Genomic DNA, 14,268 nt, shown 5'->3' with positions numbered 1-14,268 from the left:
AGATTGCTCGAAAAAAGAGAAAAAAGAAAAACAAAGAGGGATCGAGCGAGCATTGCAAGAAGAGGTGCAAGCGCGACATGAAGCATACAGGATAGGTGACAAGTTTACACGGGAATGTGTTTGGCTGTGTTGAACCTCAATGTGTTGCGTTATTCTTATCCTGTGTCACTAGTGTATTTCGAGTGAGTTAAGGTGTCTGTTGCAATGACATAATCTCATTGATATGAATGTAATGTGTCATTAAAGGCAGACCCTTGTATGTTTGCATTGTTTGAAATGTGGGTTGGCGTGTTGTACTCGTATACCTCTCGTTCTGTTTTATGTGTAGTGAAATCGCATTGCAATATGAATTAATATAAGTGTTCTGTTGTGAATGTGACACGTCATCAACAATACACTGTGTTAGGGACTTTTGTTGTGCGGTGTTGTTCATGCTCATTTGTATTGTCTAAGATATTATGTGATAATATTCTTAATGTGGGGGGCAGTGTCACAAACAAGCACTAAACAAAAAGCACGAATCTGAATTCTAACCGCTATGTTAGCCAGCGCAAAGAAGTTACAAGCACCAAAAGACGAGCACGCAGACCAACATCTTCGCATCTATCGCTGAGCGATTTCTAGAAACATCTCGAAGAATAGGGGCGTTGTGCAGAATTTCATCACGTTACGCGAGAGGCGCCGCCCTTTCCACATCTTTGGCTGTGCGGCGTGTCGCTGAAACGCCTAGAAATTTCGAAATCCCAATGGCTAGTGCACATAGGCCAGCAGTGGAGGGAGTCGCAGGAAGAAATCAAGATAGTTTTCTGCCACGAAACGAAGGCTTGTTCTACAGTGAACAAGCAGGGAGAAGTTAAAGTGGGTTTTTCACCTGCGGGATAAAGGCTTCTCTTACAAGCAGGAGAAGAGTCAGAGTGTACTGCCCGTGGGCGAAGATGTGTCCCGCTGTCGCAGCACATGAGTGGCCGACAAGTTACCAGCGAAGAAGTTTTGTTATTGAAGTGCCGTCAGTTGACAATGGGAGAGTTTTCTGGAAAAGAAACCTGGGATACAGCGAGACTACAACCAGCGCTGGACTTTAAGTGAGTGTTTCTTTGAAGAGAAGCATTCAAGCTTCATTCCAAGAGCTTTGGACTGGATACATTTCACGGAAATTCTAGTTCGTAATGTGGCAGCTTGGGCTAGTTGGCATGGCGTGATGTTAGTTATAGCGCGAGAGCAAAACGACGACACAGAGACAAGAAGGACAAGCACTCGTGTCCTTCATGTCCTTCTTGTCTCTGTGTCGTCGTTTTGCTCTTGCACTATAACTAGTCCGTAGGTGTGTTTTCTTAGTTAAAGAGGCCCTGCAACACTTGAAAAATTGAATTGCTGCACAAACTTGAAGAAAACCAAGGGAGACAGGACAAGGCGCTCTTTCCTGTCTCCCTTGGTTTTCTTGAAGTTTGTGCAGCAATTCAATTTTTCAAGTATGAACCAACTAGTCTGCAAAAAAGTATTGCTGCAACACTTCTTGAGCATGGTCAGAGAACGCTGCCGATCGATAGTAGAGGCTCTTGACAACACCGCCTCGAATTCACAATAAATTATTCAAGTCAGCTGAAAATTGCTTACTCTTACCTCGACAAATGACAGAAGACTCTCGAAAATCACTCGAAGAAAGCCCAACTATCAGCCATCGGCTAATTTAAACATGACGCGCTTGGTCGTTGCAGAGATCCCTGCAAGAGACTGCGAATTGACCATGCGAATGCACGCGATCACACTGAAAAAGCCGCGCATTCGAAGAAAAAAGAAGAAAAAAGTGCTCAAGGTCACAAGGTGCGGGTGACCGTTTTTTTGCCCCTGCAATCTTTCCCTGCATAGCATCCAGCGCTTTCGTCCGGAGGAGAGAAGAGAGAAAGCAATTGCATCATGCAACAAATCTTTGCAACTCTACTCGCACTGGACAGATTCTTGAAATTTTTCCGGCATTGAATTTGTAAGGCAATAAGCTCTTCCAGTAAATTCATTCCATGGTTACATGAAAAAGTGTTTCAGGGCCCCTTTAACTCTTTCATTACCACGCCTATTCAAATCGATCACCGGTGATCGATGCTTTTGGATTGTCGATTTTGGCATGTTAAATTTATTTCTCGTGCACCCAGCACTTTCTAGTAGTTAGGTAGTTAGTTCAGGCACTCAACTATCAGAATCAATTTGAATTTGCCCGCTTCGGCAACATAATGATTTTTGACCGACCTTTGCGCGAACCAATGTGTGTGTATTGTTCGAAAAGTGCACTAGGCTGGCGAACTTGACAGAAGTGAGTGCGCCTCGTGATTATGGCACAGTAACATCGAAGTTCTGTTATGAAAAGAACCATTGCAAGCCAAATATCAAATTAAAGTGTCAGCTTCACAGTTTGAAAATGTTTAACAGTAATAATTGCCCTAATAATATGCCAGTTATTCAATAGAGAGCTATTACTAGGAGTCAAGGGTAATTTGTTCTACAAAAAATATTTGCCAATGTCCGCCGCATCTTTGAAGTGTTGAAATGGCCCTCTATGACCTTTCCCAGCAACTTTAGTTTAGCTTGCATTATTATATCACACACAGGGTTGCATCTAGTGTCACTAGGCGCTCCTATGATGCCGTCGTCACGCCCGCATAGGTGCGCACCAGCGCTGCAAAACTCATGCGCTCGTCAAAACTCTCTTGTTATCCCACCTGAATTGAGTGAGGACGAGCTTAGAGTTAGGAGATGATAGCACCTCAGTCTCAAGTTTTATGGCGAAAATCGGTCGCTTGGGATGAAGCCGAGCTAGTGGACTGCTCACTTGAGCTTGCCGTCAGGTAGATCTGCATGGAATTTCCAGCTGTAATTTCCCAAAATTCACTGCGCTTCGTGCTTTTTGTGTCGCTTTTGAGAGCAGGTTCACCCATAGAAGCGACGTCGAAGCTTTTTTTTTGCACAATGTGCATTTTGCATGGTGGGGGTCCAATAAGTCTGGTGCAATCCAAAGCTTATAATATTCGTTGCTAATCCAGGAGCTCTGGAACTTGCATTTCCCAAGCATTACTGCGAATTATGCCACCTGCATGCATGATCATGAGATCACAAAGCACACAGCAACCAACATGTGCAAAACAAAACACCACTAGAGCACGAGCAAGCACTGACAGCGACAAGCTACACAGCCTACAATGCGGCCAACAGATGATACTGAGGTGGCTGAGGCTAGTGTGTGTGCTACACTTTTTTTTTGCAAGTTGCTGAGGGATACCGCTAAGCGAAGCCAAAAAAAAACCTTTTAAGCACTAGTAAAGTTTACAGCAATAAGCGCATTCGTGGAACTTTTTTTCCGGGGCTCAAAATTCTGTAGCCTCATTGTGGCCATCAGATTACGGCTTCTCACTAGGCGAAGCCAGAGCAGGCCAGATAAAAGAAAATGGCACTGCGGGTGCACGCATGCCTCCATCTCATACGGGCGGTTTGACCGTGTCTGACTTCGCAATCGCAGTGTCGCCAGACGCGATAAGCAATGATATTTGCCCGGCGCCATGCTCAACTGCTGTGAATTGCGAGTCGTACAATTGTACCCTGTGAATATCCCCAATATTCAAGGGTTTTCAAGGACTCAAACAAAAATCCAGGACTTTCAAGGCTTGGAAAACGAATTTCTAAATTTCAAGGGTTTTAAAGGATTTCAAGTACCTGTGCGTACCCTGACAACGTTGCCCTGCTTTACTGCGCTGATAGCAGCAGACCAAAAGCAGCGGGAGCCACAGCAGCCACAACAGCCATTGATCAATTTCCGGCCATTGGCTTCGAGATTGCAAATGCTTTTGTTTTAACTGCGCCCCGCTGAATGGCACCATCTATCCTGTGTAACCACGTGAAAATCGAATTTTTGAACCATTTGCGCCATTACCCATAGTAACATCCAGCGGTTCTTTTTACATAAATCAAACAGAAACGAACACCAGCATTCTATTGTCTCTTAATGCATGGAAGGTTCTTTATTTAGTGCAGTTAGACCAATCACTAGCGAGTAATTGAAGGCGGTCCATCTGATGTCATCAGGATCATTTTGAAAATGCCCTACTGCGGCGCTTGTGCTCTTGTGCATTTACCTTAATTTCTAGGTAAGTAGGGCACTCTTGTTGATAGCATTGTCGTTTTAGATGTTGTCCTACATTGAGCTTTCACTCTGGCGTAAATTGTTAATTGGCTTTAGTGTCCCTTTAATGCATGAGATTGTATTGCAGCAAGTGTTGCTGTTTGTGCCCATTGTTTTGAGTGTATTAAAGTATTGTGTGATTGGTGTTGCATTGTATTTAATACTAACTGCCGAGTGTGCATGTTTGCATGTTGATTGTTCTACCTTACCTAAGAATATGTTTTTGTTTTGTTATAAACTCTCGGCTTTGCCTCGTTTTTTGGACCCCAGTCGGCACTCGCTGGCACACCAAAAGTAGCAATATTAAATTGTCCGTGCTTTCGTGGTGCATTTCGGGGGGCTGATACATTCGCTTTTGGAATCAGCCTAGCGATTGCCTCCCTAATTAACAGGACTAGTAACAGCTTTTCAACGCAAGCTCATTGTTGAGCGCCTTTTTGCCAACATGATAAAAACTTGTAGATTCATATGATGCTTTTACACGTGCAACTGGTTTTCTCGACGGCCTTGATGTAAAGAGCTAAGGTGAGAACGAAGCAGGCCGGTTTGCGGAGATGGTTGGTGCCCCTTTTTGTTTACCTGCGAAATGGCCTGCCATCACGGCTCGATATGTCATTGGTGGTTAGGAAATGAACATTGCCTTGCAGAAACAGCACACTTCAAGAATCATTCTATTCTAAGATGAGTTATTTCTCGTCATAAACAGTGTCCAATGTTTTTCATGCGACCGGCAACGGCGATATCCACAAATACTAGGGCAATCGGGACAGCCAGGAACAAACCTGCGACTGGCGCCCACTAGTGGTGCCCCTTGTTACGCTCCCGTGCAGATGTGGCTGTTGGCACGAACAGCCGTATGGCAAATCGCAGCCGTATGGCAAATTGCATTATTTTTTTTCATTTTATTGAGGTTGTTATGACTACATTTCAAGAAATGCACAACACTGATTAGACCCATAGCCATAGGCTTGTAGGGGGTCTAACGGGAGAAATTATACAAACAGAATACAATTTGTGTATCAAAAAAATCAGAACATCAAAAAACGTTGATTTTTCAAAAAACGAACAAAAATACAAGATATCATTGGGATTTAAGGTGACGTAAATGCTTGAGAGAACGTACAGAAATGTATATAGAACACATTGTTGCACTTTGTTCATACATAAAGAAATAATTACTTAAAGACAAAACATCAAACTATGTGTAAGGCTTAGTAAATGGTCATTACTATTGATCTACATGTAGCAAATATTTTTTGAGTGCGCTCGAGAAAGCCCTAGAATCTTTAATCTGAAGTGGTATGTTATTCCTCACTTTAGCTCCTACGAACTGTGGTAAGCGTTCACCATACACGTTTTAAGTAGGTGGAAGATTAAAATTCCGCAATGTCATGCATCTAGTGACGCGGGTCGAGGAAGAAAAGATAGATACATCGAAAGGTACACTGTGTGCAATAACATTATTGATGTTATCAATAAAATTATGTGTCGAGCACTACCGTGATGCCGTCCAAACGTTGAGCCTCCCTGCCGCGATGATTGCCACATGTGCGGCGCGCAGCAGACGGTGTCACAAGGATAAGTCTCGAAAACTTGCGCTTGGTGGCGCTGCTCATACCATGTCGTGACGTCAGGGTAAAGTATGAACAGAAACTAGCTTTTAAAAGCATGCTGTAATTAATTTTTCAGTGTGCACTCACTCTTATCGGTATATTTTCTATGCTCTTGGGTGCTTGGACTATCATTTAACGCAAAAAAAATGATAAGTGAAAAAAACATCGTCCCTCCCTCTCGATGCTGGTAGCATAATTTGGCTCTCGATTGTTTGGTCGTTTTAAAGGTTTCTAGCTCCATATCCTAGTGACACATTTCTTTCTATGCAATTGTCAGAAACTATATAGCACCAGCATCACAAGATGGTAACTATGGCGAGCAACAGAAAAAGTTTGTGCATAGGGTGCACGGCGGGCTTGTTGGCTATCCATAACATCGGATGCATAGCGCATCCAGTACAGGACAGAGCAGAAGACACACATCACATACACAGCGCCGTATTTGTACTTTGCGTCTCCTGCTCTATCTCATCCTGGATGTGTTATACATTAGTTGTGCATAGGAATTCATTGCCTTGCATTTCACCACCACCACTTTCAGTCTGACAGAGTGCACTTTCAAAAGATCGGTTCATTTACTTATTCAGCTAACGCCAACAAGTCATATCTAGTAGAAAAAAAAAGTAATTTACATGGTGTGTGCCACTGTCCTGTTTGCAATTGTTGAGGACTTGTTTGATAAATGTAGTATGACTAACAACCTATTGGCTATATATAAGACAATATTTTGTATTTACTAGCGATAAACATTGTAGTTCGAGTCAATACAATATTGGCATGTGTTCGATTTGAAGCATGTCAATATTAGGGCAACACAGCCAAATGCATAGGCAGCCTGTTTTGGGGTTATCGTTTTTCTGCCTTTTGGTCCAATTCAACCTGCAGTAAAATTAGATCCATTCGTTTCCTCATCTATTTTTGATATATTGGTGCAATCAGTATCACTCCCCCCCCCAGCACACAATATTGACAAAATCCCTCAAAAATATTGAGGCCAAAACTCACCCTGATTCCCACACCAGAGAAGTGGTCCACTGATGGAGTCTGGCCCTCCTAATACAACAGTGAAAAAAACAAGGTATATGTAAGTGCCAAATTTTGAGGCGCTGATGCAGAAAATATTTCTAGACGTAGCCCTGATGTGCATACTAAATACTTGCATACCTAAGACACACACAAGAAAAAAGAGGGAGAGAAAAGAAAAAGTAGCGGTGTGCAAGTATCGAGTTTTGAATTCAATTCAAATACTAATACCTAATATAATAGCTACACAAAACTTTTTAATAATTATCATTGGAAGTTTCATCTTTGCACAGGACAAATACTCGATTGCGACCAGACCAATGGTGCAACTTGGCCAGGTTGAAGTAGCTAAAACTAAAGCTAATGTCCCTAGAATTAGTCTTTCCTTAAAGATTTCACCAATATACTAGCTCAAAAATGAGAGGAAGTTCATTTTATCCCCACTCCAAAAAAAGAAAAAAAAGAAGAAAAAAAACGCCATGCCATTCCGAAAAGCGCAGCACAGTCACAGCCAAAGCTAGAAGAGCGGCCGTACAAAGCCGAACAACACTCATTGGGCAACTGCTGCAAGGACACTTGCTGGGTACCCACTAACGCATTAATAATAACTATTTCTGGGTAGTAGGTCGGCATTCGCTATGCTGTACATCATTATTCTCAGACGTGTGATATCCGCTAAACACTTGCAAGCGATTTTGTGCCAATTGTTCATGCAATGGCTGAGGACAATGAGGAATTATACCTGAAGTGTGGCAGTTATTAGGTGATCAAGAACAAGCTTTTGTAGTGGGTTGGAGCATTGAACGACTCGTAACACAATTCACATTGTGTGACGACTGGTTGTTTTTTTTTGCTGTTCTAAAATCCTTTATTACTCATTAACGCGATCCTTTTGCCGACATCAAGCCTGCCTAAACCAAGTTAGGAAGAAATTCCAAGCACCGGCGTGGTTCAGTGGTATAATACTGGGCTGGCATGTAGCGGACCCGGGCTCAAGCCCCACTGTGTTCTTAGCCCTAGGTTTGTTTTCTTATTATTGGGATAGTGGTTGCAGACACCAGTGATAGACAACTACGGCTCCGCACGTGACCCGAGTTTTGATCTCATTACAGCTTTCAATGTAAAAAGAGAAGCACACACAGACGTAAGTACACAAATATACACAATAGAACTGTGAAGCCCTTGAAACTTCATTCCACAAATGAAGGCATGCACTTCATGCGTAGTTCGGTCTCACATGCCATAAGTGCCGTATATTGTCTCAACTTCGGACCACGAAACCTTCAGTGATTGGCTTCACATACAAAAAATCGTTCATGCTGAAAAATCACCACTGCTCTACCTCACGCCTTGCCTAGAAACTCCAAACGTTCTGATGGGCAGCTAAAACACTGCTGTAATGTATCTTCAAGCCCAAGATCTTCAAGCCCGAAGCATGCATAACGCTCAGTATTATCACTGCTCTTATTCAATTTTCAATAATCGACCAATAAATCAATTTATGTTCTCTTGATAGGACGAATACTGGACTAAAAGCCCGAAAGCTTGATGAGGTCTCGACCCTGTTTACAAGCTGGCAGAGCAGCAGGGTGACAGACAATCATGCATAAAGATTATAAAATAATCTTTACACGTATAACATTGCATCAATACAAAAATTATGAAACAAAGTGCTGAAAATAGAAAGAAAATGGTTTAGATATACAGTCATGAATGCTGCGACATCTGCTGTATTTGATATTTGATTCAATATTCAGTATTTCTGGTCACTGCTCAGCACTGTTCATTTGAGATCTAGTTCCACTATTTACACACCCCTAAAGAAAAGAAACAACAGTCAGCCAACAGAGCCCCAGTGATCGTTTCCTCACTTACATAGGCTATTTGTCTTCTAGCCTCTCAAAACAAGTCCCCTAATAATCCTAGAATACTTCTAGCAAATATAAAGCGGGTGGAATTGCAAGAATATTGTGTTTCCCTTGATTTTATTTATTCAGTACTACATTCATGAAATGCAACTGTTCTTTACCAGGACCTTACATCTGTCAAAAGGAGAAGAGATGAGAACAAGTCAATTTTCAATGCTTTGCAGTTTTTAAAACATGTTACAGTCGCCGATGAATTTATTGGACTCCGAAAATTCAGACTTGTTGGATATCTCGGTACTGAAGTGCTCACTTGCACCGGTTGGTACATGATCAACGCAGAACAAAACAGCGCAAAACACATGACAGTGAAAGAGTACTTCGTCTGTCTCTTTCACTGTCCCGTATTTCGCAATAGTTTTCGCTTCGCTGGATATTTGAAACTCCATAAATGAACTGTCAAGGCTCTCACAGCACTAATGCATTTTTGGAACTGATTCTCCAAACAAACTTATACCCTTAACTTAAATTTTTTGGACTAAATAGCTCAATGTGAGCCATGCTTCTCAAGTTGGAAAGCTGCCATGTTGGATTTTCCACTGGCTAGGTCAAGTTTGGCTCCCAGTGGATATTTGTATGGCCTCTAAGATTGGAAGCACACACCACACTAACTTCCAGTTTCAGAGGCCATGCCCAATCATCTTTGGCTGGCAAAACTGTCTAGGGGATGCAACCTCTCTTCTTCATTCCGCCATATCGTCATCATTCATAAGTTGTGAAGTCTCGTAATGAGGCACGCCGCTCTCGGAACACGGATACAGTAAACGCAGTCAGACCGAATAAAACAACACACATTTACTTACTTACTTTTACAACGGCTATATCGTCAGCCAGATTAAAATACATCAGCTATGATCAACACGCTAAAACAACCTTACACAATATGCCACAATACTCAACAATACAAACACCAATAAGGTAGTGCAAAGGCAGCGTCACCAACGCTCGACTCACCCGGAGGACCCATGGCAGACAACCCGAGGTGCCGTACACCACGGACCCACCGCAAGAGACAACCATTCGCACCAAATGCCACGCGCCAAAGAGAACCACTTATCTCTCATGTGCTGCCAGGCGTCACAACGCGCTAAGGCCGTTATATTTTGAAAGTAGCAACACTCTCCTTCACGCACGTACTTTCTTCCTCTATTATTCTCCCATTTTTACCCCTTCCTGGCTAGCGCTGCGTGCACAGCATGCAGAACCCTCCACTAGCTTGCTGTAGCCGCATCAGTATCAATGAGTGTGCTTGTTTATTCGGCTCCTTGACGCGTTATACTAGGTTCTGTTACTTGAAAAACCATCTGGACGCAAGTAGGCTTCAGGTAATACACAGTGGCTGATATATATTTTTAATGCGCTTTGATCAATATAGGCCGAAACGCTTAAAAAAAAATGAGTACCGACTAGTGGCTGAGCTTCTATGCTTCGGCTGCCCAATCTACGCTTCGACTGTCCGTAACATGGAGACATGTTAAGCGCTATAATAATAAGCGCATAAGGTTTACAATAATTTTTTTTGTTTATTGTGAACCTGATGAACTGAAAGAAGGTAGTCTAAAAATAATGTGGCAGTTTACCTAACGAATTCACTGAAGTAACTGAAACCGATGCCCTTTTACACCAAGACTGCTGCAAAGAATTCATGTCAAACCAAAAAGCCAGAGTTGAATCAATGCACATGCCCGTATTCCGTCTCGATGTAACGGTGATATTGTGTTCCATTACCTCTGTGATTTACCTCAATCTTCTCAAAAAGAAAAAAAATCACAGCATATCCATGGAGTGAATGATGATGAGTGGGGCGAAGCGTCCGTCCGTCGGACGGAAAGATAGAGGCATGGGCGCATGGACAGACGGACGGAAACACAGACAGACAGACAGGCAGACAGAAGCACGGAGAGATGGACACATGGACGGACACTTCACCCCACTCATCATCATTCATTCCGTGGATGTGCTGTGAAAACCACTGATGCCATCTAATTATATTATTCCCAAGAACATATACACACAACGCCATCTATTGACCAACTCAAACTAGAAGTGGCTATATACTACTACTACTACTACTACTACTACTACTACTACTATAGAAGAGGGAAGGACTCACGGCCTAAGAAGCTTCGCCCCTAAAAAAAGCTGACTGCTCATACAAAAGCTGCTAATATTATATTATCTTATAATTACAGTTCAGACACACACACAAGCTGGCACATACATACCCACCAAAAATCCGCACTCACGTGCAAGCTAGCACGCAAATACGCACACAAGCACACGCAGGTACTTACGCACATACACAGCCTGAATACAGACATACACAAATGCTCGCACACAGGGCACATACATACAGACAAAAATACATGCACACATACACACTGAAGCTAACATGCAAATACATACATAAACAAACGCATGCAGTCATGCATATATGCAGACACGTGCGCACACACACGCAGGCATAAAGACATACACACGCACACTCACATAAATGCACACATAGCCCCCTCCACCACAAACTGGCACAAATACCTACACAATCGCAAACAAATGCAGGTGAGCACGTGCCCAAACAAACACATGCGTGTGCACATACACAAACGTACACACAGGCAGGCACACACTTAAATGCACACATGCACAGCCATACGCACACGCGCGTTCACAAATACTAGTTAGCAGTTGTACACACTAGCTGACAATTTGGATACTTTGAAAACTAACATTAATGCATATGCAAAAACACAACACTGCTTTGTCAAGACACAGAGGAAACACCATAGCATAGTGGCTCACTCAGAAAAAAGCTATATCCACATTTATGTGTGTCTTGTTATTGAACTCAACGTCCAGTTCGGTTATGCAAAGATCATTATAATCTCCATACAACTTCATCCAGATATTCAGGTATATAGAACAAAATTGCTAACAATTAGCTCGAAAGAAACGACGTGCTTGAAAGGGATGAATTCACCCCTGGGCTGACCCACCCAGGGGAAATCGGCAGTCGCCTTTTCCTATCTCTCTCTTCCTACATCTTAGTCTTTTCTCGTCTTTAAATCTATCCTGTCTTCTTCTCTCTTCCATTTACTTCCGATTTTTCCTGGCGGCAAGGGTTAACCTTGTGTAATTACTCAACCTTGAGTAGTTATATTTGGTTATAGTGGCAATGTACGGCTGGCGTCTGCAGCCTTATGCTAATAAGTGCTTCAGCGTCCCCTGGTTGGACTCCATGGTGGGTGGTCGCCATTGCTGCCGAAAAAAAAATTCACTACTATGGGAACACCTGCATTTCCCCGTCTACTAGATCGTCCTCCGCCTAAGAGGGGACGCACCGATGACATCTCAATTTTCAGCCAACCCAGACAATGTTTCCCCAAATTCCATGTTGTGCACAGCGAAAACCCAACAAAACAAGCCAGAGTCATATCTCCATTTCTTGTTGCTAAATCTCTGACTGAGGTCTTTGGCCCAGGATACAAGGTTACAAAAATGGCTAGCGGAGACCTTCTCCTTGAGCTGCCGGAAAAACAACACTATGAAAAAATTGGCAGTCTCGTAGCATTTGGTAACATCCCAGTATCTGTTTCACCTCATAGATCAATGAACACCTCACGCGGAGTTGTTTCAGAAGCAGACCTTCTTGAAATGTCTGAACAGGAACTGCTTGAAGGGTGGAAAGAGCAAAATGTCACAGATGTGAAACGAATCGTCATCAGACGAGAAAACAAAGAAATACCTACCAAACATTTAATACTCACCTTCGCATCTAGCACACTGCCTTCATCTGTAGACACAGGCTACATCAAACTATCTGTCCGTCCCTACATTCCCAATCCAAGACGGTGTTTCAAATGTCAACGATTTGGTCATGGTTCGCAGAACTGCCGGGGTCAGGAAACTTGTGCAAGATGTGGTGGCCGCGGCCACCCATCTGATAACTGTGTTACCACGCCCCACTGCGTGAATTGTGACGGGGAACACGCCGCGTATTCGCGTTCGTGTCCTAACTGGAAGAAAGAAAAAGAAATCATCACTCTTAAAGTCAAAGAAAACATCACATTCAAAGAAGCAAGACGAAGAGTGTCGCCATTTTATGGCGCAACATATGCTGATGCGGCGCGTCAGGGGGCAACGTCGCACCAGCCCTCGCCACCCCTTCGGCCTGCGCAGAGCGAGCCGTCGGCTGTGGCACCTGCCCCCAAGGCGGCTGTAGCCCAGGCTACACCGCCTACTCCCAAACAGAGACCGGAGACTCCAGAGTCTTCGGGTCTCAAGGCCTCCCCTCACCAGGCGAGGCCCAAAATCCAAACTAACAGCCCGCACGTGCGGGCATCCAGTGCCTCCGAGGAGGCAATGGATACGTCGGCACCCGTGGTGCCGAAAGAGCGGCGTGGCTCCTTGGAGCGCGCCAAGAAAACAAAAAAGCAAATAACAGGGCCTGGTGACGGCCCTGTTAAGTGAACTCAAACTCCCCGTCTAAACAGCCACTCGCTTTTCGTCCACACAGCATTATTTTACATTCACCATGAACACTCAAATCATACAATGGAACGTCAGGGGCCTTCTCAGAAACCTTGACGACATCCAAGAACTCTTACACGAACACTCACCAAAAGTGCTGTGTGTACAAGAAACACACCTTAATTCAAAACACACAAATTTTCTTCGTAAGTACGTTATTTTCCGAAAGGACCGTGTTGATGTCATGACATCATCCGGAGGTGTTGCCATCATAGTGAATCAAGGAATCGCATGCACACACTTACAACTCCAAACATCCCTTGAGGCAGTGGCTGTTCGAGCGGTTCTTTTTGATAAACTAATCACAATCTGCACTATTTACATCCCTCCTAGCTATCAGCTGCAAAAACGTGATTTACACTCTTTAATTGATGAACTTCCGGAGCCTTATGTTCTCCTTGGAGACTTCAATGCGCATAGCAGGCTATGGGGAGACTCTCGTTGCGACGCGCGAGGTCGACTGATTGAACAATTCCTTCTCTCGTCGAACGCATGTCTCCTAAATAGAAAAGAACCAACCTATTATAATATCGCACATAACACTTACTCCTCCATAGACCTAAGCATAGTCTCTCCATCTCTTGTGCCTCTGCTTCAGTGGAAAGTCGTCAGTAATCTGTACGGAAGCGACCACTTTCCCGTAGTTTTGAGCACAACTACAGCAACTGAGTGTACACCCCGTGTTCCCAAATGGCTCATAAACAGAGCCGACTGGGAACGGTTTCATACCATCGCTCGTATAGATTGGAGTGACATAAGTACTTTAAGCATTGATGTTGCTGTCGACTACTTCACAGCTTTTTTGATTGATGCTGCAACAAAATGCATCCCACAAACAAATGGGCACCCAGGAAAACGATGTGTGCCATGGTGGAACTCTGAATGCCGAAACGCGCGCAAACAGCAAAACAGAGCTTGGAGGCTGCTTCGGAACTCACCGACAGCCGAAAATCTTGAAACCTTCAAGAAAATAAAGTCTCAAGGCAGGAGAACGCGTCGGCAGGCCAGAAGAGAA

The 14,268-nt window shown here is 43.6% G+C and overlaps 1 protein-coding gene across 1 annotated transcript in view; it reads right to left on the bottom strand.

Moving 5' to 3' along the window:
• LOC142775571 (structural maintenance of chromosomes protein 3-like) overlaps window positions 1–9,746 on the bottom strand; it is a 64,699-nt gene extending 54,953 nt beyond the window's left edge. The window contains exons 1-2 of the mRNA XM_075877028.1: window positions 9,681–9,746; window positions 6,784–6,831 (exon numbers count right to left, since the gene is read on the bottom strand). Coding sequence (XP_075733143.1) covers window positions 6,784–6,831; window positions 9,681–9,746 — 114 coding nt within the window. The remainder of the gene's footprint in view (window positions 1–6,783; window positions 6,832–9,680) is intronic.
• Between the last annotated feature and the right edge of the window lie 4,522 nt (window positions 9,747–14,268).

This window comes from Rhipicephalus microplus, chromosome X (assembly GCF_043290135.1).
Source record: "Rhipicephalus microplus isolate Deutch F79 chromosome X, USDA_Rmic, whole genome shotgun sequence".
NCBI classification, from domain to species: domain Eukaryota; kingdom Metazoa; phylum Arthropoda; class Arachnida; order Ixodida; family Ixodidae; genus Rhipicephalus; species Rhipicephalus microplus.
The sequence above is the reverse complement of the archived record's forward strand: the minus strand, read 5'-3'. Positions and strand labels throughout refer to the sequence as shown.